The 27,605-nt window shown below is 42.1% G+C and overlaps 1 protein-coding gene across 1 annotated transcript; it reads right to left on the bottom strand.

Moving 5' to 3' along the window:
- Nucleotides 1–1,046: 1,046 nt before the first annotated feature.
- Nucleotides 1,047–3,525, bottom strand: LOC104613863 (inositol-trisphosphate 3-kinase A-like; the record flags this gene model as incomplete). Its single annotated transcript, XM_010292763.1, has 2 exons — nucleotides 1,047–1,260; nucleotides 3,429–3,525. Coding segments are annotated over 2 exons (311 nt in total), but the record flags the coding sequence as incomplete, so codon positions are not given.
- Between the last annotated feature and the right edge of the window lie 24,080 nt (nucleotides 3,526–27,605).

Raw genomic sequence — 27,605 nt, 5'->3', positions numbered from 1 at the left:
GACCAAAGTGCAGGACCCAGCATTTGGCCTTCTGAGACCTCATACAGTTGACCTTGGCCCATCGATCCAGCCTGTCCAGATCCCCCTGTAGAGCCTTCCTACCCTCAGGCAGATCAACACTCCCACCCAACTTGGTGTCATCTGCAAACTTACTGAGGGAGCACTCGATCCCCTTGTCCAGATCATTGATAAAGATATCGAACAGAAGCGGCTCCAGTACTGAGCCCTGGGGAACACCACTTGTGACCGGCCACCAACTGGATTTAACGCCATTCGCCACAACTCTCTGGGCTCGGCCATCCAGCCAGTTCTTTACCCAGCGAAGAGTAAACCTGTCTAAGCCACGAGCCACCAGTTTCTCCAGGAGAATGCTATCGGAGATGCTGTCAAAGGCTTTACCAAAGTCCAGATAGACAACATCCACAGCCTTTCCCTCAATCCACTAGGTGGGTCACCTGGTCATAGAAGGAAATCAGGTTGGTCAACCATGAACCTTTCATGAACCCATGCTGGCTGGGATGTCAGAGTAGGGAAAAACACAGGTCAGTCCTGAGCAGACGGTCAACTCTTTTCTTTGCAGAAAATACCAATACCAGTAAAGACTCACTCAAGTATTGGAAATGGGCTTTCACACTCCTATTCAGTCATTCACATTTGGAGACAGGGATTTTACTCTTTGTGGGGTTTTTTGAGTCACTGCATACACAAAGAGTAAATGAACCGCCAGTGAATGAATCATGTAATTTTCTCCCATGTATTATCAGGCCACTGAAGAGAAACTTTGTCTTAAATCACCTCTGAAAATATCTTGATGTGGATAGTTTTTAAGGCTATAGATCAGTCAGCTTACAGAAGTCATGTACAATCAGGCAACAACAGGGCATATTCTCCTCAGGTTGTCCAAGGCGATTGCCAAACCAACAGCATGTTGTCTGGACTGAATCCCAAGGCTCCAGAAACATTACCAAACTCCTGCAGACAGAGAATCCTCCCCTTCCTTCAAATGCATTTGGGTTAGAAAGCACTTTCTCTTTCCTGTACCCCACCTGATCCCCATCTTGCAGTCCATCACACAAGGCCCTTCAAAATCAGTAAGCAAGTCATCCAGCTGAATGTAGCTCTCGCCATCTCTCTCCACCACACCATGGAAGCAAGGGACACAGGAACGTAGCGGGTCTTTCATCAACCGCTCAAAACACTCCTTTTCATTCTCCGAGAAGCGTTTGAGAATCTTCCCACTATCAGCTGCCTTGAAACTCCCTAAAAAAGAAAATAAAACACATGCTGACAAGACTGACCCGCAAAAAAGAAAAACACTTTCCCCCACCACTGCAGCTTCATCTACCTCAGCCTCATGACATCAGTTAAAGACTTCCTGTGAACAGAAAAGATAACATGCTTTTCATAAAGAAAATAAAACACCCAGAACAAACATAGCCATTGGCAGTGAAAGTCCATTTGGATACATTCCCATGTCAGAATGTATAGCTTTAAGGAGTGCAGCTGCTCCAGGCCATCGTTTTTTTTTTTTCCATGCTAAACTTTTTGTTAGGATATTAAACACTGCTATACTTACTAAAATGCACAGGAAGAAGCCACGAGCCAGAATTCATTAATCCTCTGACAGGCTATTTTAAAGCTGCATGACACTGCCAGTGTTGGCTTTGTCCTTAATCCTCACATCGGGTATACCTGCTGAGTGTGTACATACCGAGGCAATACAGTCAATCAGTGATCATTAAACAGACACAAACAGGCCAGAAGCCGAGCACTGCCCTTTCTACACACACACGCGCAGTGACTGCGCATGCGTGTACCTCCAGGTACTGCCTCTTCTCCTAAACCCTACTAATCTGCGGGTACCGCCCAAAGGGCAATTGTTTTCTTACAACCCTGTGTCTGAATGGTATCCAGTACAAATGACAGCCTGCGTAGGCCAAGATTGTCAGTAGACTCCAGTTGTGGAAGTCGCTCTCCTATCCTGCAACCTGCCAATAATGTCTGAGAAAAGTACACGTTTCATTCAGAGGTACCCTTTAATCTATACATCATAAAATCAGCACCAAAGTAGGAGCCTTATTAATACTGGGGCTAACGCTCAACTTTTATCACATCAGGATCCTTCAGCCATTGCAAACTGGTTCTTCTCTGACAAATCCTACAACTGGGACTGCCTCAGCACAAGGGTAAGGGTGGTGATGGCCCAGGTTTTAGTTTAAAAAGAACTTGTCATATCAGAGAACAGCAGCTGCAAAAAGAATGGACTAAATGCAACCACAGAAAACTATCTAAAGCAAAGTGGTGCAGCATCCCTCCTCATCAACTTCTAGTAAACTCTTAACCCTCCTCTTCCACCCTACTACACAAGCCTCCAGAAGGGTTATGATTACACAACCAGTGCACCACTCCATACAGATCAAACCAACACCATACACATTGTGATAAAAACTGCAGTAAGACTGGGTCATGTCGGCACTCTGTGTGATACCAGTCAGCCCCACCAATACCACTGTGCAAAATGCAGCTACTCCGTTTCTAGGACTAAATAAATTTCTCTGCACAGCTTTGAAGTGCATCATATTAGTGCATTAGCATATAACGAGGTGGTTCAGGTACTGCATTAAAGCACGATGCAGCGTAGGTGCCTGCCCACATGTGTACTAATAAACCCCACACTAGCACTTGAGGAACAAGGGCTGCATAGGAATTAAATGAAGCATGAGACTAGCAAACCTGATGAATTCTCTTTGTTGGTTTGTTGGGTTTTTTTGTCTTACCAGTGAAACGAAGTCTGCATCAGGAGCACACTTACCAACTTCCACAGACACAAAACTAGAACGAGCCAACTGAGCTGCTCCTGCACTCATGCAGTGATCAACAACAGATTCATGATGTAAACACCTGGTCAGCAAGTCAATTTTCACCAGATTTGTTTTCCACCCAAGGGTTTAGATGAGGGGTTTGGAGTTGGTATTAGAAACACTATCCTTGCCAGGGCCAAGGCATATACAGGCACAGACAGTAATGCTTCCCACTAGGGAACTAACATATTGGCTACTCAGTCAAGAAAGATGATCCCATACCACAACCAAGAGCAACAGATGGACTAGGGCTTCAAATCCCCAGTCCCTTGTGTCTCTCTCTAACATCCACTTTACATACATCACCTTACAAGGATGCATCGGGAGCCTGGCCCTTCCCCAGAATCTAACTGTTGCTTCTTTGCTCATCTCATTATTTAGGTATATCACTCCCCCTTCCCTACCCCCACAACAACTGAAGGAAAGGCATTCTAGTTCACAGATTCATGGGATATTGCCTGCTTCCTCTTATTTGAAGGAAAGAAATTGAGAAACACTGACACACTGTTTTCCTTGCTGCTGCCATCTCCACTTCAGAGACAAACATATTGAAGATATCCATCTCACCTGTATGCCCAGCCAACTGCACCCATGAGTAGCGTTTCTTGAAAGGGCTGATGACTGGTAAGTTAACCATGGTTTTAATTGTATGCCATGCCTTTTTCTGGAATACAAAGAAAAGAAATGTTAAGTTGGGCAAAAGCTGAAAGCCTCACATGCTACAAACCTACCACATAGCTTCATGCACATTGAATTGTTCCTCGCTACTTTGTAAGTGCTTGAAGGTGGAACCACAAAACAGACACTATGAACATCGTTGGAAAAATATGCATGTAAAACCGAGAATGGACAAATACTTAAATATAATGCCCTACCATCCACAAGAAAGCTGCCTGAAAGAAACAAAAAAGTGCCATACTGCACGTCACTGGTCTGTTCTTAGCCACACCTGACCCCCTATGCGTCTGAGTCATGCAGTATGCAGAAAACAGATGCTGAGCACACACTTACGCACATTTAAGTTTCCATGAGACATGAGCATAAGCTGCTTGCCACTGTCAGCAACACTTCCTTTCCCAGAGAACTTCAGCATCACCTCATGATTAACGGCTTTCTCCGAGTCAGCAGGTGAGTCTTAATGTGACAGATGCATAGAAAATGCATCTCTAACTGGACACGGAGGTCCCCCATGTCTCTCTGCACTCACTGACAGTGTGCTGTAGAATCTACTATACCGATTTTCCTGCTCACTCCCTCCTTTCCCAATCTCGTTACTTTTTAACAAAGCTGGGCATTGCTCTGGCCACCTTTGGCTGCCGCACAGTGCAGCTGTCTGGATACCACTGTGGGCAGACAGGGAAACAGAACAGCTGCTCGCAAAACAGCAGCTGAGTGCTCTGTCACAAAGGCAGAAAGGAAAAAAAGAAGTAGAAAGCGAAAAAGTCCTGTGCTCTGGAACTGAAACCCAGATGGGAGAGAACCGCAGCCCACTGGTGTTCACGTTACGCTCCACGGGATCCCAAAGTGCTTTACAAACAAGGACAGCAGGTTCATTTCTTGTCACTAGGACACGATACCCTGCTGGAAAAAAAAAATGGAGTTGCACAGTAGTTGTGCATGACAATTTAGTCCTGAGGGTTTTTTGCGGAGATCAAGTATAGCTGGAGATTAGGTTGCATTTACAGAAGTGCTTATCAACAGCTTAACTGGGATTCATCAAAATCAATGGGAGGCATTGATTTCACTGAAAACGAGTTTAGGTCATTGCCCAGTGCCTGAAAAATCCACCTTCAAAACAACCATGTCATCTTTAGCAAGGACATTGATCTGATGATTTAGGTGCTTAGGATACCTGATTTTTATTGCATTCTACACTACTGCAGAAGTGAAAAATACAAAAAGTGAAGTTGCAGACAATGATACACAGCCAAAATGTAGCTCTCCAGACACCACTCTGACCTGGTCATCCTTCACCAAACTTGTTCACTTATACCATGTTTCTTATAAGGTAGCCTCTAGCCATGTTGGTCACTGCGTGAGGGCAAAACCCTGTGGCTATCTTAGAATGTATCAAGAGGATATGTGAACTCAGACAACAAGTGAACTTTCTTTCAAGGATGTATCTTCACAAGAAAGTTTTAAGTTATGCTGCAAATTAAACCAACATAACAATATAATCACCATACAAGCATACTTAGTCTGAAGTGTTGCTTCTTCCTATTCTGGAATAACCTTTTTTTGGTTTTGCACACAGCTGAAGCTGAAATGAAGTCACTCTCAGTCTGATATAAATGCCCCATGCAGCAATAATACTTTCGAAAACATGCCATGCCAGTGAGAGGAAGCATAAAAAAAAAAAAAAAAAAATATCCTGGATGTTTGAGAACGATGAAGACTCATCGTTGCACTTACTGCAACTCCACAGATGCTACTAGCTCTAGCTAAGCTCCAGTTTCATAAATACCTTCTGCAGGTTTCAATGACCCTTTCATATTCTGTTATTTGCTTTAAGCCATTCCAAACTGCAACCCTGCAGTGCTAAACAGCGACTTGGCTCTACCACAGAGCTAGCTGCTGTTTAGTGAAGGATGAGAGAGACTCTTTCACACCACTTAGAAATACCCGTAGCCTCCTTCTAGAGGAAAGTGCAATATAACTATTGTTATTCAAGTAGCAAAGATAAATTACTTTTGTATAGTCTATTTGCCAGATTTACCTGATAGCAGAAGCCCTTCAGTCTACTCTGCTGTTTCTACTCCAGAGGGACACAGCCCTAAGTTATTTAATGAACAGCTGAAAGTAAACATCATTCTGAATTAGAATGTCCCCTTTGAATACAACTCCTGTCAAAGATCCAGTTTTTGAAGATTCCAGTCCGGTTTTCAGGGTAATACTTCTTTTTCCCCACCTCTTAATCAGGAGTCAGCATTGCTCCATAAAACTCCCATAAAGATCCTATACTCATCATAATGTCCCACTCCTAACAAAATGCATCCTGTCCCCCAAAGACTTGCCATACTACTATATCCAGAAGTGATGAGAAGCACAGGTTTTCAAGGAATGCACATCAACTGTCAATGCAATACCACACTCCAGTGGCTTTCCCGCCTCCTCCCTCCCACCTCGTTCTAAGAAGCTGAAGCTTTTATTTGTACAGTGGGTGTGAAGGAGAGACAATGGGCCAAATTCAGCCCCAGCTCAAACGAACTTTGGCTGTTTAGGTTACAGCTGCCTTGGATGAGTATGTTTAAGCTACTCATCCAATAAGCAGACACCGACAATTTTTTTTTTTTTAAATAATCTCTTCACAAACCTTTTCCCCCCACCAAGACAGGAAAAGCATGAGGCTCAAGCTAGGAGGGAAAGGATTGCTTCCAGATCCATCCCATGGGGCATGCTGCCATCGGCAGCGGGTCAGCAGTTCCACTTTCCCCTACTGCAACTTCCAGTCTCCCAACTCACTCAACCCAGGATGCAAATTGCCAGGATGCAAACAGGGCTGCATGCTGTTGGAGCAGTGGTGTGAGTGGGAAGATGAAAACTTTGTGTGCCTGCTGTGGGAGGAATCTTTCTCACTTCTATTTCTAAAGCAAGATCTCTTCCTCTTTGTTAGCAGTGGTATTATGTGCTTTTCAAATCACTGCTTTATGCTGCAATGGCAAAGAGGACTGCTACTGCTGCCCGTCTGTATTTGCAGTCCATATCTCCCTCAGCCTCTGTTTCTTCTAGATTCCTGCTCAGTCTTCCCTGATCTTTTGCTCTACCTGGGTTTCTCCAAGCCCTCATTTCTTCTAGATTCCCAACCAGTGTATGCAATTCACATATATTCAGGGAAAACTCAGATATCTCTGTATCAGCATCGCCTGAATCAGATGCCCTTGACATCACCGATGCTGTTTTATATGCTTCTTGAGATCAACATACTGAAGAGTTTTCCAATAGGAAAAAGGATACCATTCCAAAAGGGCCAAGAGGCAAATGTGAGAAATATTAATATTCTTAGATTCAGCATATAAGTTACTCAATGTGAACTGTAACTGACACACTATATATATGTATCTCCCTAAGCAATAAAAGGTCCGGGATGCTAAAGAGGGGAAAAGCTAGGTTCCTGCCAATGGGTCAGCCTGTCTGATGGGCTGTGCCACTGGAACTGTGTCCCTGGTAGCAAACAAACAAAAATTCAGCAGAAGAGAATGAGAGACACTATTCCTGCAGTGCAGCCACAATACATGCAAAGGATTGTGGCATGGTATCTGACATTGATCTGTGTTGTTTGGATTACTCTTTTGAATCACTCTCCTGAATTTGAAGCACAGCACTGAAGAGAAGCATACAACCATGCAGCAGATGTGGCAGACTTGCTCTGTGTTAGCACTGGCATATACAGACAAGATGCTGGCCAGATGAGGTATTCCCAACCTGTTCAACCCTGGATACAGGTAACTGTTGCCATCATGCCTATACAATAAGAAATAGGAAAGACGAGCAGCTACCAAGAGCCACCGGTTCCTGTGAGCACAGCTTTCTCCAGGCCTGTTCTCATGATGAGAGCACAACCTCATACATTACTAGTATGCAGAAGCACAGCCATAATGATCCTGCCCAAACACACCTGTAGGGCTTGGCTGAGGAAAACCCACTAAACTCACTGGGAGACATTTCAACCATTTTTTGGCTCAGACCTCACTGTCCCCAGGAATTAATCCACAGGAACTAAACCGCTTTCCTGAAACCCTCACCCCATTTCAGGACAAGAGCTATAACATCCTAATAGCCAAGCTCATTGAACAGATTAGTGCAGACTCCCTGAATTGGCTGGGGTTTTTTTGGTTGCTGTTGCTGCTGCTGTTTTACAGGCAGTATAGAACAACTGAAATCTCTCTCTGAGCATGTGCTGAATCCCTCAGGGACAGATGAGCCATTCTGACTCCTAAGGGCAGAGGATAGGGACCTGAACCTTCCTCTGCTGTTCTATAGAAAAATAAATAAAAACCTTCCCTTATTTAAGGGTAAAATGAAAGCAAAGATCTCTGTTCTGTGAACACCTTAAACACATGTAACTACACTGAGACAAGCACTGACAAACAGGCAATACACACAGGAATTTGCAGAACTGAGTCCGAAGTGAAGCAGTTACAATAATTAAAAACACCAGTTGCATCTAAACTAGTAAGTTTCAGGGAAAGGAATAAGAAAAAGCTTTTCTTTGAAGTGGGGCGAATCTATCAGTTTTAATAATCCTAGCATGTCACTTGAAACTATAGTGACTTAAAGAACAAAATACATTGAAATGTAATGTAAATCAATAGGGTCCTTAAAAAAGTTCATTTTCCATCAGCAGTAGAGTGGAGGAGTAGTTTCTTGCCTGAGCTGGGAAATTTTCATGGAAATGCTGCTATACTATAGTAAACGATGACCTTTGAACCCTTTTTCCAGGAAAATTTCAGCAGTTTCTTTATCCAAGATCCTGTTGTCTTTTTTTTGTGCACTAGTACAAAGCCTACGCAAGCCTACGGAGAGCTATTATGACAGTAAGAAACAAAAGGATAGGGAGAAATTTCTGTGTAATTTTTTTTTCTAAAAGGCTGTAAGAAAGAGTACTTAATTGTCAGTCATCATAATCTACTGTTCTCCTAAAGTCTTTACATCATTTAGGTTAAATTCTGCCACTCTGGGACATGGGGGCTGAAATCTGATCTGTATTGCTGGTTGCCACTGCCTACTCAGTGTCTCACTAACTCCTAGAAGGAACAAGGTTCCTCCATAGGGACTTGCAATGAGTACAGAAAACTATAATTATCAAAAAGTTACTACATGTGTTTCAAAATAATTCCGTAGGAGCCGTGTGCCCAAAACACAAAAGGACTGAGCAATACCTTGCCTGGCAATCTCAGACAACACAGCCCACATGAGCAAGCACATGAAGGTGATGGGTGTTGGCCTCTTCCACAGTAACCGTAACAATAGTGACTGGAAAAGTAACACCTGGGAATCCCTTCTACAAGCAGGCCCTAAGCTAACACTAAGCATTACTAAACTGGGTATCAGTTATGACTTACCCATGCACAGTATTAGTCATTCTCCAGTGGCTCACTTTTCTGCTGTCATTTTTGTTTGCCCCCTTTTTCTCTTCCTTCTTCCTTCCTGGGTCACACACTAGCACCCATATTACTGTCTTCAAGTGATACAACAAATCCTCATAAGGTCCATTAGGTTATTCACAGAGCTGTTGTATCAGTGTGAGCAGATGGTAGGGTCTAGTCCTGCAAATAGCTCTCTGTTAATATTTGTTCCTTCTAAACTCTGTGTAGGTTTTACAGTTTTATTATTGTTTTAGTTTTACTTTTTATAGTATATACATTTACTTAACTCAGTAAAATGTTTTTAAAACCCTGTGAGTTAATTTTATCTACAAAACCCTTGACTGTTTTATTTACCTTACTTTATTAAAACGTTAATATGTCAGGCTTTACCCTGACATACTGGACCTGCACAAAGAACTTAAATGTAGGTCTGAAGCTACTAACCATATTATTTTAATTAACTAAGCTTAGCCTGAACAAAACTTTGCTTTCATCTGCCTCAGTGCAGCCACTACCAGCTGTTACCATAAAAAGCTTCCATAAGAAATCATTTTGAGCAGACCACCACTAAGACAATTACTAGCTTAATTTAATTACCCTGTAATTAGATATGCTTCTCTCTCTGTGTGAATGTAATCAATACCTACAACACTATAATTAAAAAAAAAGCACAAACACTTAATAAAGAATCTACTGCTTTGTCAAAATCACAATATTCTACCAACACAAGTTATCAGCGTAACTGACCCCAAACCAATGAGTTTTCCATAGGTGCACCTTCATAGCAGCTAGCTTCAAAGATCATTAGCGATTTCATTTTTTCAAGGGAGTGTAGCTCTGGGACAGCCAAGCATATGGTTTCATCTCGTGGAGAGATCTGGGGATTTGAGTGATGTTATATATGAAAAAAAAATTACAAGATAGTGAGAGTTGCTGAGCAACATGGTATCTTTCCGGTTACAGTCACAGAATTTGCCTACTGAGGGATTCTGGTTTTGAGTTCTTTCAGTTTGAGGCTTAGTGTAGTTGTCTTTGCAGATCTGAAAGAAGCAGGCAGTTGACTTGGTCAGATCCAGATTCAGCAGCTAGTAAAAGCTTTTCATTGCAATTGATCAAAATTACATGACTTGTTTTTTTTAATTGTCCAGACTATAACAACTCCTAAGCTTGGGATCATTTGGTGTTTGAAGAAACTCAGAAGACCTAACAAGGCATTGTACTGCAATGGAGAAAATGAGGCACACATGCCATTTTTCCCTTATTTGTTAGGAGAATTATAACTTAAATATCCACAAAGGCTCTGTGTAAGGAAGCAAGGTGCTAGATTTGCCCATAGCTAAAACAAAAATACCTCAAATAACAACAACAAAATCCCTGAATTTGTCACGTAAGGCATGTATACTTCCAGCAGCCAGTTTCTGTGCTTTTGCCCCTTATTAAAGGTTTCTAGAATCCTGAAACTAAGGCGATTCTTGCTGCCAAGTCTACTACCCACTTGGCTGAATCAGACATGAATCACAAATTGAGACAAAGATCTCAATGGGTGGGAGGTGAAAGAGCAAGTCAACAAGAATAATGCTCCCCAAGCAAGCTCCAACAAGAGTATGTAAGCAAACACTCACACGAACCTTCATAACTAAGTTTCTGAGCGCAACACTCAGCTCCCAAGGTAGGGTGAGGCTTTTATAGCAACTGACTTAGCCCGTTATTACAACATTTCATCTTCTCTTGTCACTGGGCAGTGATGCACACAAACACTAGTCCACACAATAGTGATTGTTGATGGCTAGACGAAAAGGTATTTAGGGCCAGAATTGAAACATTGCTCTATGATAACTTACATCAATGGATGGAGCCCAGCCTAGAGTCTGGAGATTTGAGTACCTGCTTTAAAGTCTGTGTCCTGACCTGATACACAACAGCATCATTCTTCAGACTGTCAAAGGTGCTATGCCAACCAATGTCAATGATCATTTGTCCAAATCACTGCAACTGGCCTTCTGCCAGGGCAGCTGTGTTACTTCAAATGCTGTCAGCTGTCACTCAAGGAATACAAAGAGTATGACCACGTCCCTGATCAAGGAAATCACTGAGCAATCTCCATGTGCCAGACACCTTAGGAACCTTGACCATCCTTGTATCTGCTTCATTCCCCCAAGGGAACTAACACTCACTGCTTTGTCACACAGTTGATCTTCCTGTGGTGTCTTGAGTGCCAGCTGGAGTTGTAAGACTGATGATGAACAACAAGGGAGAACGTATACTCCTAAAGAATGGCAGTTTGCATGCTGCACGAGCAACTTCCTAACCAGCACCTCTCATCAGACTGCCACGCAAACTGTCACTACACCTTCATCTCTCCCTCTCTCTCTTTCACCATCCAGCCTCCAAAGGTTTGAGAAGAAACGGTGCTCAGCCTGTACTTAGCCCTTGACGCTTCTGGTTTTGCACTCAACCATGGGTGAGGGCCACAGCTGCTCAACCAGCATTTGGCAGGTGTATCCTCTGACTGCAGGGCTTTCATTTCCTGTTTGTACCACACTGAAGATTTAGCCCAGCCCATCCTGAGAGTCATGAGAAACACTTAATGCAATAAGCAGAAACAAAGCTGCAAGACAGAAGCCTCAGGTCCTGTGTTTTCTCCTTTGTCATGCCTCACCGTGTAGTGAGATGCATACATTCTTTGGCTCTTAGGATACTTGATAAGCTTGTTGGATATTCATTATGTCTGGACTAAAGGAAGAAGTGCAGAAAAGAGAAATGGATGGTTGGTATAGGACTGAATTACTAGGAGCACAAAATCACATGTCCCACTCCACAGTTGGATTCTGCTTGTAATTCATCTCCAAATCAGAGGAAAATTGCAAAGAAGTCAAAGCATTGCTTGCCTTTCTGCAAACAGCGTCAAGACCTGCACTCTGCTGGCTATTCTGCAGGAATCAACGTTGGCATTTTGCTTCTGATCAAGTGAAATACGTACAGCCTTTATGTTCTCCCCAGGCCAAAAGCCAAAATAGCCAAGGAACTAGATGGCTTTAAAGCTGCACTGTCCCAAGGGTTTCCTTCACTTTTCTCACTGAGATGTTGTAAAAGACAATACTGTTGACTGAAAGACACGTTTTATTTTAGTAAGAATCAACATTTTCTGTTCTAAGGGATACTGAAACGTCCACCTTTGATAGCAGGCATTAAACATGGCCATTATCTCTACCTTTACAGCTTGTGCTCTGCTCTGAAAGACACCGGTTCTCTAACAGGATGGAGCTCTGCCACCTGTCCCTACTGAACTCGGGAAAAGTGAACCAAAGAGGTTCTGCCCCTACCAGGGTTCAGCCAGAACACCAGTCTTGCTGGAAACCAAAATGTTATTACCCAAGAAGTAAATGGAAAGTTCCTCACTATAGGAAAGTTGACTCACTTTCCGAGCCCAGACATTTGAGATTTATCCAGACTGTCCATCATCCAGAACAATTTTGCGGTAAATCAAGCATCGCTTTAGCAGATGGTGTGGCAGAAGGAAAGAAATCTTTCTTAACCTCCAAAACAACTGCAGTTTAAGTCTTCAGAAACTTCCTATGCCACAGTTTGGCAATTTGAGAATTCTCCTCCATTCATCCTCCGTCTATCCTCTGCTTGCCATGGGTCACTGATTGATATCACCAGTCATGAGAAAGGGACATCTAGAAAGACAACACACTCTACATGAAAAAATGAGCCTAACATCCTATTAGGTAGGGCACTGAATTACCAGTTCCAAACAGGATGGATATTTGGGAATACTGAAAACCCAAACACATCCACACTTCTCTATACATACACCAATAAATAGGTTCAACCCTAAAACATAAGCACAATTTGCTAAGGCACAAACATGTCATTTATGACCTGTGTATGAACCTCAAATACAAACGTACCACAAGAAGTGCCAATCCATTTAGATCAGGTGTGGTTTCTGCATAACATCAAGAGAGACTGCGTTCTGGCAACAAGCCAGGAAATAACTTCAAGAAGCTAATCTCCCCTGAGTCAACTCCAGGCACTTGGGAAGGAAGCTGAGCATGTGCTTCATCTTATTTACTAAGGTGGTGCAGACTGTTACCTAGACACACAGCTGTATCCTGACTGCCCACCAGTTCAGGGCTAGGCTCACCACCAGTTTATAATACCCCAGTGATTTAGTGGCCACAGGAAAATCTCCAGACTGAACAGATAAAGAGAGATGAATGAAACTTTAATGCTTATCCTTTATTACACTTCCCCATTGGCCTCAAACCGCTACCATCAGACAGAAATTGCAAAATTGTCTTTATTAACTGGTCAAAGACTCCTCTCTTACTATCCCTAGCAGCTTAGATTAGTGAACACGTGTTGACAGCTTACCATGCTTTCAACGTATACTCATATAAGGATCCCAGAAGCTGTATCCCGTATAACTTTGAGATTCTGCCTGAAAGGAATGTAACACTGTAACAGTGGAAGACTATCGTGCTATAATTAATTTTTTCCTGTAGGAAATGATGGGAACCACAAGGATAGAGTTAAGGTTGCTCTAAGAGCCTACTGGTTATCTGTGATGATCATGCTCCACTTTGGTCACTATTACATGAAAGTTTTGACAAAATGGAGGAGAGTACAGGGATGAAAAACAAACATCATATTTCTGAGGCTGAAAGAATTGTGTTTGTTTAGCCTGAGAGAAGCAAGACTGGCAACTGTCTTCTAGTACACAAGTTTTTATAACTGTAAGAGTACTCAATTGTTCTCCATGTCCACTGGGAAGGACAAGAACAAATAGCTTTAATTTACAACAAAAACAAAACATTCAGGTGAGATATCAGAAAAGGGCTTTCCAGGGGTATCAGGGAGTTTTCAAACAGCCTTGACAAATGCTTGTAAAATCATGGTCTAGCTCAGTCACATGGGAGACCTGCCACCAAGACAGAACTGGGTTGATCCCAGTGCCAATGAGTTGCAATACTTTTAAAGGAGTTCTAGTCACAGGCACCAAGACAGTTCATCATCCATTGTCTGAAAGTACTTACGTCCTGCAGGACAGTGAGGAAAGTTACATGATCCCTTTCTATGCTTTATTTCCATTTCCTAAAAAGTATTAAAATATTCATTTAAAAAATTAAATCATTCACACCAACACTTGTCTGCAAATCAGGATTTCTGAAGTTATTGTATGCATATATATACGCACATACATATAAAGAGGTTACTGACAGGTATTTATTTTTAAAATGTACTTACATATAACTTTTTTCTTTCTTTCCTACCATGATAATTCAGCTTCTAACATCCTAAAATGTTGGACACCCGTTTGCAAAAGATCTGAGCAAACTCCACTGCCCTCAGCATGGGATCTAAGTCCAGACACATGCCCTTTCTCTGCTCCAGTTCCTACAACTGCAGGCTGTAATAGCTCCACTTCAGAGGACTGTTGAACAATTTAAGTAATTAATGCTTATAAACTAAATTAGAGGCACTCAAATAAGGCATTCAAGTACTCAAATAAGCAGCAATATAGTGTTAAGTGAAAAGGCTTATTAGAGTCTAAAAATATGTCATGTAAAAAACAGATCAGACATCCACTGGTAACAGTTTGCCATCTGCTCTTCTATCACAAGACAAAGTCCAGCACTCCGTCCCTCCTCTCCTCCTTTGTCTCCTCCAAACTCACACCTCCATTTGTCTCTAAAGAAGCACAAGCAGTTACTGCTTCACCTATCACGTACGCCACTGTTCAAATACGGCCCACCTTTTGCAATGGAATGCAAGTGTCAACATGCGATAGGCACTGTTATTTAGTGGGGTGGGGTATTTACCCAGGGGAAAGCCACATCCTTCAGCAACCCCTTTAATAACTCTGAGCTTTAACATAGTAACTGTGAGATTATTCCAAACCACTGTGCTGAAAGGATTTAAACAAACAAACAAACAACAACAACAAAAAAACCACCACCACACACACAAAAAACACACTCCTATTTGTGTTAGCATCAGAACAGAACAAGCAAGGCCAGTGCCCCAGACAGCATGGGAGCCCACAAATGGAACGTGGCAATGATGGAGTAATTAAGTGGAAACAGGAATGCTTCAACTTCCCCTATAGGAATGAGAGGGCCTTCTGGGTCAAGAGATAGTTGTTTGTTTTTGGAGCAAACCTAAGATTAGATAAACTCCTCCTGCCCCAAGTCAGCACTAGGAACTATGTAAGGAATCCAGAGAAAAGATGACTTCTCCCTTAGGCAAAACTACAGGATCAAAAGAGAATTTCTGTTAACAGAACAACACACGAAAGGCAAGTTGAATTCCTCCTCTGTATCAGAAGCAGGTAGTCCCGGCAGACAAGGGATTATTTAAGATTTTAATTTCCATACCATAGCCTTAAGAAAGTAAAATTCAGACCTTACATAACCAGGAGTGACTCAACGAAAGACTGAAACTGAAACAAGGCATCTGCCTTCCTGAAGAGTTGTGGGTGTTCGAACAATAGTGAATGTGTTGTACAGAGTATGTTTCCTCTGCTCTGAAGGTAAACAAATGTGTTTACAGTCAAGATCCTGTAGATCCCACCTTTTTAGAAGCACAAACATCAATTGCCAACTATTAAAATGCAAACCCACCTAAAAATAAACAGTGTGTAGTTTATACATAGACCATTTATCTACCAGAACTTTTATCTCATAGTAAGAGACCAAAAAACCCCATAAAACTTAGAAGAATTTCATACTGTTGGATCCTAGCAACAGAACTGAAAGCCACACTCTCGTATCTTGCACAACCACCTACACCAGCCTCCTAAAATATGGAGCAAGCAGCAGCTTCTATGCCAGATTGGACATAGGTAACAGAACCCAAGAATGACCAACATCAGTACACCAGGGCTCAGCAGACAAAAACAAGACAGATGTTTGAAATGTCATTTGCAGGTGATTTATGGCTTATGCTGCACACAGGGGAACAAGCCAAGCAGAGAAATTACTTCACAAGTCAAGCCTGATTTTGCTGCCCTGTCTGCTCTTTTCCTTGAGAATGTAAAAAGAATATTGGCGACTTGGCTACATTCATTCTATAGCCATCCCCTGTCCCAGACAGGATTGCTGCCTATACAGTCAGAGGACTGAAAGGGCAAACTGGGATCAAGACAGACAGCTATAGCAATGGGAGAGGATACATTTCTAGAGATTATGCAGAAAATCCAAATGGATGAACAGGAATGGAAAAAAGATCATTAGTTTTCACTCCAGTTTGAATGGTGGAAGGGGAAACCATGCTCAGAACATCAGCCAGTCCTACTGCTAGAAAAAGACTTGCAGACTTTTGGCATAGGGATTAACAAGCACAAGGCTACTGGACAGCACAGGACTTCCTCCCTCCCTGGTCTCATTGCTGAAGGCACTCAGTCATGTACTCTCTTTGGTACTGCCATAAACCTTGGGAAAACAAGTCATGAAACTGTTACAGGGGCCTGATTAGTACCCAAATCCATACAGATTATTAGGCCAGAGAGAACTCCAGAGACTCACTTCTTCCTAACATATTTTAAATAAGGCTTTATTATTTTCTTCTACTGAATGCTTTTGGTAGCCATGGTGCTCATGGCATCATGAGCAAGTGATAGGCCAAAGCACCTGGAAGTCGGGAATCTCCACTTCAAAATCCTCTCATAGGATTTTCAACAGAATGGCAGGATCTGTGCTGAAATTAGTACCTTGGGATGTAATTGCTTACTCCTTCTGGGTTAGTACAAATAAGGCAAAAAAGTTCCTTATCTAAATTCCACAGAGCAAGACAATACAAATTATATCCAATTATCAGCCCAAAATTCTGACACTCAGCAATTTGCACTATGAAAAGTGAAAGCTGGAGCGTAGGAAGGTTTCCTAGTTTTTTCAGATTACATTCTCCTCTGAACAACGCCGACCCTTTGTGGAACTGGCGCCACTGTTCCTACAGAACGCGCATGGGTGGGAACGGCTGAGGCAGGAGCCCACAGCAAGCAGAGCTTATCATGATTAGAACATTCAGGTCAAGTGCACTTAGCCAACAACCCACTCAAACCCCGCAAAAAAATAACAAACAGCCAATCTGCACACACAAACGCTGTTCACACAGATTTTTATCCTTTCTATCATGGCATAACATAAGCATACAGCAACGGAGAAAAATACAGAGGCCACCTTTCAAGACTTGCTCTAGCTCTGCCTCTTTGAGATCAGGGTCTCAAACCCCAGGCTTCCTGTAGAGCCACTAAAGCACCAATGCACAAAAAGTCTTTCTGCTTCTGGGTGTCTCATTCTCCTGAGAACTGCTCTATGCTACTGACCTCAAAGAAGCGCAAAAACTGTTTGCTTCAGACTGAACAATTCCAACAAAATCTCAACTGTTTCCAAGGCTAGAAAAAGATATATCTTGATTCCATTACAAAATTTCTGATGAATTTTGTGATTGATGAATCTGAAAAGCCTTTTAACCTTGAACTTTGAGGAACGAGCCCGAAATTTGGCAACAGGAGAGTTTCAAAGCAGGACCAGGCCATGGAAGAAGCAGAAGCCAACCTGACCACATTTGGCAAATTCTAAGAACCTCAGGTTGATTTGCAGTAGATACTCGTTAGTCTTTAGCAGTTACCTTTTGTGGAGACTGCTGGGCACAGCACACACCAGGGACTGATGGAGCTCAGCTGTGAAGGGTGCGGTCAGCCATCCCACTCTGCAGACTCAGGCGAGCTTGAGGAGGCTCAGCTGTGCACGAGGCAGCTGTGACCAAGGTTTTCCCAATGCAAGTGGGCCATCTCCCACAGGGCCTGAAGAACCTCTCCAAGTACAGCACTCCTTTGAGTGCCCTCTTTAGCATGGCCATGTTAAACGAACCAGACAGCTCTAGCTCACTCTGCAGCATGTGCTTTGGAAAGGAAGGGACGATAAAACACCGCTGTCACATGTCAGCGCCTTCCGCTACTGAAGCACGTTCAGATGCTCTGAGAATCATGTTTGCACTGCAACTTTAATAATGGCTTAAAGGCAAAACTGAACACTCAAAAGTTAGAAATTTTCAGAAATGAAGTTTTCTGTGCAATCTGAAGTTATTCTCTTTATGTCAATGCTTACTCTCTTCTGCATAGCTTGTGATATAGTCTTTAATTATATAATAACATATTGTAGTTCCTATTCATTCAGTGTAAACAAACAATTCCTGACTATAAAAAGCAGCTGCTTTTTTTTATTCTGTCCTCATTGGCTTTACCATTTCTACTCCACTTACTGGAAATCTACTGTAAACATAGTTACTGAGTTTTGTGTGGTACTTCTAAGACAACCATCACTGCAGTAGTAGAGTGCTTTCCAAATTTTAATGAATTTGTTTTCACAACCTCTGTTATGCAAACTTTTTTATTCATAGTTTATAAGGAAAACACTAAAGGAAAGACAGTTAATATGAAAAAACACACTTGATTTTGAAAGCCCAAACTGAGGTGTTGATTTTTGCTTTGCCTGATACTTGGTGTTATACAAAACTGTAGAACAGCTCCCATTACCTTCAGTTGCAGGTACAAACGTTCAGCACTTCTGCTAATAAGACCCATACTCTTAAGTCAGTCAATAGGAGAATGAGAAAAATACAATTAGCAGCCACAGCGAAAGTCTGCATAAATAGCTTGCCTAGTCTCTCCCAGGGACACCGTGAAAGGCAAGCAGTTCTCCAGATCAGCATTCAGCAGCATTACAATCAGAAAGTCAGTCTTTCTCTTCCCGTTATCTGCCCGATTTTTTGCATACCTGTCTATGAAGAAACAGAGGTCCTGCAACACATAGCATCAGTCACTATGTAACTTGTCCTTTGAGTGGATGTGAAATATAAAACAGCTGCTTATGTAGAATATTAATATGCCCACACTGCAGTCGCTTTAGTTCTTTTATTTCATGTATTTCAATGCTTGACTGAATGATGATTTCTTAATATAACTGTCTCACATTCTCCTGATGTGGTTTGTTTTTGGTTTTTTTAGAATGCATTTTCATCATTTTTTAAAGCAATAGTCTGCTTACCCATTAAGTTTTGATCTTCTGTGTAGTCTTTCCCCTCGCATTTCCAGTGGCACTCCCAATCAGTCCCAATCACTCCCCTCCCATTTGCCTGTATGTGTCCTGTACCTATCACAACCCTTTTACCTCCCTCATCTCCAAAGCTTTGCTCTTGACTAGCCTGCATCAGAATCACACAGCTTCCTGTTGCAGTGTGTCTGCCCATAAGACTGGTCATCTGAAAGCACAAGAGAAAACCACTACCTGTGCCACACGCTCAGGGGATCTTTGAAGATCTTCAGCAGAGGTGGTGATTTCAGAGCATCTGAACGTGCTTCAGTAGCGGAAGGCGCTGACATGTGACAGCAGTGTTTTATCGTCCCTTCCTTTCCAAAGCACATGCTGCAGAGTGAGCTAGAGCTGTCTGGTTCGTTTAACATGGCCATGCTAAAGAGGGCACTCAAAGGAGTGCTGTACTTGGAGAGGTTCTTCAGGCCCTGTGGGAGATGGCCCACTTGCATTGGGAAAACCTTGGTCACAGCTGCCTCGTGCACAGCTGAGCCTCCTCAAGCTCGCCTGAGTCTGCAGAGTGGGATGGCTGACCGCACCCTTCACAGCTGAGCTCCATCAATCACTGGTGTGCAGTACATACAGACTTTGAGGAGCACCAGCACCTCAAAGGTGTGAAGTAGAAACCTACATTTGATTCAGCACTCCACCACAGGAAGCAAAGAAAGTAGAGCACAAAAATTAACACGCTGTCCACAGTGAACATCACCGAGAAGAACCACTGCAGTGTTGTCAACTATATGGAGCTTCTTGAAAAAAACTAAGACACAAAGAAAACTCTGTTCTCTGTAGCAGCTCAGAGTAGTCAAGGCAGCTATAGCTAAGACTGGATCATTTTATGTCAGGATGTGGTAGAGACCAGGGGATAGAATCAGTTATATTGACAGTGAATGATGATTTCCTACCATCACGGGAAAACAAAGGCATCCTCCTTCTATGCAGTGTTCAATGTACTTTGCCAAGAGGTATTACTCTTATCGTATGAAAGTTGTGTGAAGACTACAGAAGTTTGCACTCTCTTCTGATACATCACAAGCGAGCTGTGCCATTGCCATCAGCTTTCTTACTGACACAGTTCTGCAACATCCCAGCTTCCTGTTAAACAGGTAATCATTTGGTGGACTGATGAATCATACACATTTCAGTGCCAGTTACATGCAGACATAACATGTATCTTTACCTATTCTTTATCACCTGTAACCACACCTCTGCTATCAGGTGGCTCAGGTATGGATGATGTCAGAAGGCTGATGAAGAATAGCAGATTGAAGTTGAATACGAGTAAAATAAAGGTGGTATCAGTGGGCTGGGGTAATGCATTCACTGTGCCACCTTAGTTGGATATTTCAGCCTGTAGATAAGCAGTGTTCCTGGATTCTGGATTAACACCAAGCTCCCACAAAGCAGCGTCTGTGTCATGCTTGCTACAGTCACCAACTGGCTTGGAGATTCTCTCCCAAGCTCTAGATCTGGATCATGCTAGTTCTATGCCACTGCTTCAAATGAGCTGCCACTTGGTCTTTGGCCAGCTTCTTCCTGAGCTTGCCAAGGAATAGATGGTTTGATAACAGGCAACAGTAGCCACACCTGATGGGTTCAGGGTAGATTTCTATAGCATCAGTCTCACTCCTCCGTGTTTTGGAACGGCAAGAAAATTTCATCCCTTGTGGGAAGCTCATTTGTCAACACAAAAACCCACCCAAATGCTACTGGCTATGTGTTACTCCAGAAAGCATTCTCCATTACTGACAGGAATGGATCTGTTAAGCACTAGAAACAATACACCAATGTGTTTGCTAGTCTGACACTAGATGAACAGGTAGCCTCTCCCCATTCCCTATGTTTTTACCCAGAACGAGCTGATGGAGACTAACACCAGCTTTTTTTTTTTTTTGCCTTTTATTAAAATTGTATTTCCCCCCCAGGTATGTTATGCTATGGACAGACAATGCCATCTTGCCCAAATTGTGAGCTTTTTAGAAGCAGCTCTGTTGGTAGAGAAAATTGAGAAGAGCACTTAAAAATGCAATCTAAACCTACGCTATGCAAGATCCAAATTAACATGGACTGACAAGCCAATTCCTTCTGCCTCAGCCCCCCTTCTCTGCAAAAACTATGCTGACAGAGAAGGTAGAAGAGAGACAGACAGTGACTCTACTGGTGCTGTACATAAGACAAGATCACTTTTTCCTTCCAAGATGTGCAAGGATAAGATTATCTATAAAATGTGATTGCAGGAAAGGTAATCACCACAAAATGCTGTATGATGATCCTTAATTCTTCTCTCGGTCACTGCTAAACAAAACAGCTATCTACCACATAGATATGATGTGCATTCTCAGCTTCCAGAAATACTAGCTGCATTAAATTGCATCACATTGTGAGCATTTAATCAAACTTACTCACTTTAAGGTTTATTATAAATGGAATGTGTTGGATGTGAGCTGAGAGGTTATTTTTGTCTACATTCAATTAAAAAAAAGTTCACCCTCAAACTAGTCTAATACGGTAAGAGTGTCAGAACGCAAAAATATACATAGACATGCAAAATTTCCAAACTATTGCTCCAGCCACTAGCCTTAGTCCTTTTCAGACTGGCATGGGTTTTCACAAATAAATCTTCAACTCTGCTGAGTCAATGACAGCCTAAGCAAAATCTGCTTAGGTATGCCCTCTTTAAATACGAATGTATCACCCGATGATGAGGAGCTGCTGTTATTTTCTTTGCCTCTTTCCAGATGTAATAAGCATGATAAGGTTTGAACTGTAGAAGTGCACATATAGAGAAACTTCTATAACATACCTAATCCAACAAGTCCATAAGAAAAAAAAAAATTGTAAGAGATCTTTTCCAATTTTAAACCATAGACCCAAGCAACATGTCCTTTAACATACGAGAAGTGAAAACTATCAGAGGGAAATTGATTCAAAGGAGGACAATCTTGTAACCTGTAAGTCACCATTTCAGATATATCCAGGATGAGAAACTCTTAACTGATAGGATATTTAATTGCCTCTCTCTCAACTGATTTGGTAAGTCCTAACTCATTTCCTCCCAGACAAGAATCTACATTACTAATGAAAAGTCACCACTAGAACTGATACTGCTGATACTGAAGTTTTTATATACTCCAAAATTTGAATGCACAGTGGAGAAGAAACCATCCTCAAACTGAGAAAAGGCTCCCAATTCAGAGCTTTGGCCCAATAACTGTGCAACATGAAAATGTGGAACTTAACTCTACTATTGTTCACCTCATATTTGTTCAGTCTATAATAGAAAGATTTCAGTATACAGGACTGTCATTATAAATCAGCATTTTTTTTTTTTCAAACTATGAAATGTATTCCATTAAAAGCAGTTGTTTCATGAGCAGCAAACTAATGAAGCCTGGTTTCTACTCTACCTGGTGTCTACTGTCCAGCATCCTTATCAGAGTAACTACAGCTTGTCACTGTCTTCTTATAAGCTTGTGCCAAAAAACCTCCTCTCTCTCACATTTCCACATCACTCCACAATTTCTTCAACTTCTTCCCCTGTCCCTCAACGAGTGCCTTCCACATTCCCTAACCTCACCAGCCCACAGCACTGTATTCTCCCATACTTTCTCCTAATCACCCTCAGGACAAGAGGCACTACCTACCGCGGCTGGCACAAGCACATTAAGCACTGATCAACTAGCCAGTATGCACACGCCAATTCACTCGTTAACAAGTGAAACGGAAGGCAACTGTTGAACTCATCCTGTACCTTCTCCCCCTGAGAAAAGGTACGCACTTATTTTGGTTTCCTCTCCTCCACCCAGAAGCTGATCTTTGTGGAACTTTAAAGAGCTCTTGAAGAAACTTTGAGATGTCTATCCCACTGCCAAATTTGGCTCAAATCTTAAAACAAACAAACAAAAAAAAAAAACAAAAAAAAAACCAAAAAAACCCCACCAACTTAAAGTTGTTAAAATGGAATTGATAGAGTGATTACACAAGCCTTCTTTCCTTTGGAAAGCAGGCTAAAAACCCATTAACAGTCTTACTTATGTCATCCCTTCATTCCCATTCTTCATTTAAAAATAACAATTCTATTCTACTGCATTAGCTTATGTAACCCACCCCTGAGCTGAAGTAGTTGAAACTTTTGGTCTCTATTTATTAAGTGTGTGTGCCTCGCCATAGGTTTGTCCATTTTACGGTGCTTGGTATTATGAAGAATAATGATGAGAAGATCAGTGAAATCAAATAAGCTTCACTAATGGCTATCCCCCAAAGTTTCTGGACTGGTATCACTGCAAGCAGGAACTGAACTGCTTTTTCTCTAGCAAGCTGTCAGCTGTTCTCATGGTTACAGATCTAGGAATTTGGAATGACAGGTCACAAGTTATGAGAACGAGTAGATTTATTTGGCATGTTTCTATCTAGTAAATAACATTCTCTACAAAGGGGACAAGAGGCTGCTGTACATTATCATGGTGTTTATTCTCTGTGAAAACCACTTTTTGAAGTCTCTGTCCCAGCAAAGAAGGTGCTAACCAGAGTTACGTATTTCTTAAAATTGCTCACCACAAAGTGAAGACAAAAATATGTAACTCTTTCACTCTCTCTATTACTATAAATGGACCACTGGTGCTTTCACTGCAAGATTCAACTGTGTATATACACTTCCCAGATGGCATAAAGCAAGGGTAGAAAAGCACACTTCCCATTTAAATGCAAGGGAAAGCAGGAAAGTTAACTGTTGTCATAGGGTAAAATCTATTCTGTCTATTGGTTATTTCAAAAATAATCAATAATTTTTGATGAAGTTAACTGCCAAGATTTGTGAAGCTCCAGCTATGGTGTTATGCAAATTACATTAACACAGCTATGAGCAATTGGTTTTCACAGAACCAGAAGTTCAGCTAGCAGGACAGCAGCAGAACAGGCTTCTCTCACACTTAACACTTTCATTGCTGGAGGGGTCTTCCTCCAAGAAAGTCAGGGCAGTCCAGTTTCCAAAGCCTGTTAGTTACTGCAAAATGAAATGCAGAACTTGTGCTGAGGAACTGGAACACTTACCCACTAAGCTTCTGTCAAAGGTGGGCCTGCCTAGATGCAAACGGCGTTTTGTCCCTGCTGAGCCAGGCTGGAACTATACAGTAATCATCAGTCATCAGTCCCAAGGTATTCACTCCCCCAACAGAGGCCCTAGGGCTCCAGGGACATGCCCACATACTGTGCGCAACAAGAAACAAAAATTTAACGTTGTCATGATGTGCCGATTCATCCAACCCAGAATGCTCTGTGAAGCGTTCAGCTGAATCACTCATCCTCTTGGAGGACTCTCTGTTCACCTAGTGAGCTGCCAGGAAGACCCGTCCTCCAAGGGGGACGAGCTGGGGACAGCACTCCCAGGCTTACCATCCCAAGATCTAAGGCCTGATAACTCGAGTGGCAAGCCCTGTACACAGAGAAAGGGCTCCAGCGTTTCCGCTCTCTCACACAGAGGCCTGCACAGGTAGCTTGAGAGCTCGCAATATTTCAAAGACCCAACTGAGTCTTGATTTCTAGGTCAACAGTAGAGGCCTCCAGCTGAGAGGCCTGGGAGGGCCTTCTTCAGCTTAAGGTCTCAAGTTCCTGGGTCTGCAGATGGAAGCCTTGAAGCCCTGATAACAGGAACATTATCAGAACTTTTACTCGCACAGTTGAAGACCTGGGCAAGTTTCCAAGGTCCCTGCTAGGCACTGGGAAGCTGGTAGACTTGATGGTCCAGAAGTGCTCTGAGCGCTGGTCTGAGCTTAGTCATAAGGTGCCAGGCTCCAAATTAATTTCTAACATTTCCAAAGAAAAGTCTATGGAAATTCCAATACAAGGCAAATTTCAAAATGTCACAGTTTCCCATGAATTAGGGAACACCAAGTTTGGCTCACATCTGATTTCAGTTTCCTTCAGAAAAGTCTTTATCCTTTGTGTTCCACTCTGAGCACAAGCCTTCATCTACTAAAACACATACACTAAAACCAATAAATACGAACAAAATGTGCCAATTTGCTTTTAAATAGAATCTTCAAAATAGAAAACCATTCAATTAGGGTCATCCTAAAATTTCTAGTTATTTTCACATGTACATGCCTGCCTTGAACCCAAACCCTTCCATTCTAGAACACACTTATTCATCCTGCCTCAAGATTAATTAGTAGAAAGGACACATCCTGTAAAGTTGAACCCATAGAGGGTCAAAGCAGAGACTTCTACTCTGACATGGTATGTACTCACTGCTTCTCTAAAGAAACGGTGTCTTGTAAAGACTGGGGAGCTGAGCATAGGGATTGCTAGTATCACAGCATTGTCCAGTACTGAAAGACATCGAACGCAAGAACAAGGCTGTCCTGGTCACCTCCGGATATCAGGAACCACACAGTGCAACCCGAGATGAAGGGCAGTGTGCCTGACCACAGAGAAAACGGCAGATTCCTGGGATTGGAGCTCTTGGTGGGTAATACAGCAAGGAAAGGAGGGATGAACTACATGAGCATGCATTAAGCAGATAAAAGATTTGGCCATTTAATTTATTCGGTAGCGTCATAAAGTTGGCAATACTTGGTTCTGCTGTTTGAGAGTCCTAGGTACGAGTTCCAGCTCTCGTTTGCCAACTTGACACAGAAGTGGTAACAAGATAAAGAACATCACTCAGAATGCAGGCTCTTGGTAGGCAGTTTGCCCCATCTTCCATATCTGCAGTGTAGAGGAAAAGTAACTTGGCCATTAAAAACACATTAATAAGTATTTTACCAGTTGACTGAACACTTATTTTACCAATGAGACGTTAAAAAAATCATGCAGCTGCACTAAACTTGGGAAACCTGCAAAAACTTTTTCCAAAAATTGAATTCTCGTAATACTATTTTAAGTTCTCAATTTCCCACACACCTAAACGAATAGGAGATTGTCTCGGAGTTTAAAATACTTATAACACAACTATTTTTAGTTTGTCTATATGTCATTGTTAAAGACCTTCTTTACTTTTAAAATTTTGTTCTCGTCATTAAAAGGTGACTAAGGCCTCTTCCAATTTCGCAGTGCCTAAAGACTTCATATAATTTCAAGAAAAAAGTAATACCACTCACATCCATTTGCGCAGTATATTTTAGATACAGGCATGTCATAATGCCTATATCTAAAGCACAGTGTTCTAATGAATGAGTTAAGACTCAATATTGCATACAATACCAATGAATTCAGAGACACAGAAGCAAAACCTTAAAGGCAACATAGCTTCTTGCCTGAAGAATAGTTTTTGCTTCTGCCTGTGTTCAGAGACAAGTTAACCAGATGTCACAATGCCATGTCAGAGTTCTCCGTATTGCTGAAGTGTTACCACCAAGTTCTTGTTCCATATTAGCCACGCATAAGGCCCACTGCAATAGCAGGGATATTGAGTCAAATGATCCAATAGCCCCTTTCCACTGTTAATTTCTATTCTTCTGCTACTTACACACAAACCCCACTAGCATAGCATGTATTTTAGAAAAGAAAGCCAAACAGCAAGACAGTAGCAACTGTTTCCCCCACATGCCAGATTCCATCTCAGGATCAAAAGTACAAATTAAGTATTATTATTATCAGTTTCTTGATACGCAATATGACAAAGTGCAAGCCACCTTTTTTTTTTTTTCCAAAACCAGGCCACAAGTTGATGCAAACAAAACCAATATTGCATACAGCATTTTAGCTCCTGTACTATGTGTCCTTTAAAGTAGTTAAACCCACAATTACCATGAGAAAAGTCCAGCTGGAGGTATCACCTACAAGTTGCATTACTTCTTGCTTATACATTCTTTCAAAACACACATTCTGCTTGAAATCAACTTGGTGCCAATGAGCTAGCAGCAGAACAACAGTTTAGGTTGTGGTCTCAATAAAGGTAGAGGGGGAATTCACTAAAGGAACATATTTCAGTTATAAAACCCCAAGAAGCTCTATTATAAGGAATCAGGCAAATATATATTAAAGATCATGAAAAAGCAACTAACTACATGCCTTTAAAAGTACACTTCATGGATGAAAGCTGCCAAATTACAGAGGGGATTTACTGAGAAGAATGTGTTACTGCCAGAATGGACAAAAGCATGCATTCTACCCATTCCAAGCTCCTCCCCATCTCCTGTCATGCTCACAGCAAGAAGCAGCTCAGAAATTGACAGCCACAGACTCCAGGATTGGAAGAGACAAAAAATACCTGCTGGTAAATGCTTGGAAAAATTTTATTTTGACGATATGATAAAGGAGACTGGAAAAAACACAAAACAAAAAAACAGCCCACTTACGATCAAAACACGTCCCCCCATATTGTTGGGTCATCAGGCACAATTTCACAGCAGAAAGGAAACACCGCACACCTGCCCGGGCTTTAGACTCTTCTAAAAAGTGCAGCAGCGTTTTTCAAACAGGCGCAGCAACCTGCACACAGTATCGCACTGCTGCTGGCCCCGAGAGAGGAGTTTCCTGAAGCTTGCGTAGAGTTGGGTCACGGAAACTCCACTCCAAACGGGAGCGCCTGGTGACCCCCAGGCACCCGGGGGGCAGCC

This window comes from Phaethon lepturus, unplaced genomic scaffold, assembly GCF_000687285.1.
Source record: "Phaethon lepturus isolate BGI_N335 unplaced genomic scaffold, ASM68728v1 scaffold28588, whole genome shotgun sequence".
In the NCBI taxonomy this organism is placed as follows: Eukaryota; Metazoa; Chordata; class Aves; order Phaethontiformes; family Phaethontidae; genus Phaethon; species Phaethon lepturus.
This window is presented reverse-complemented; position numbering and strand designations above follow the sequence as displayed.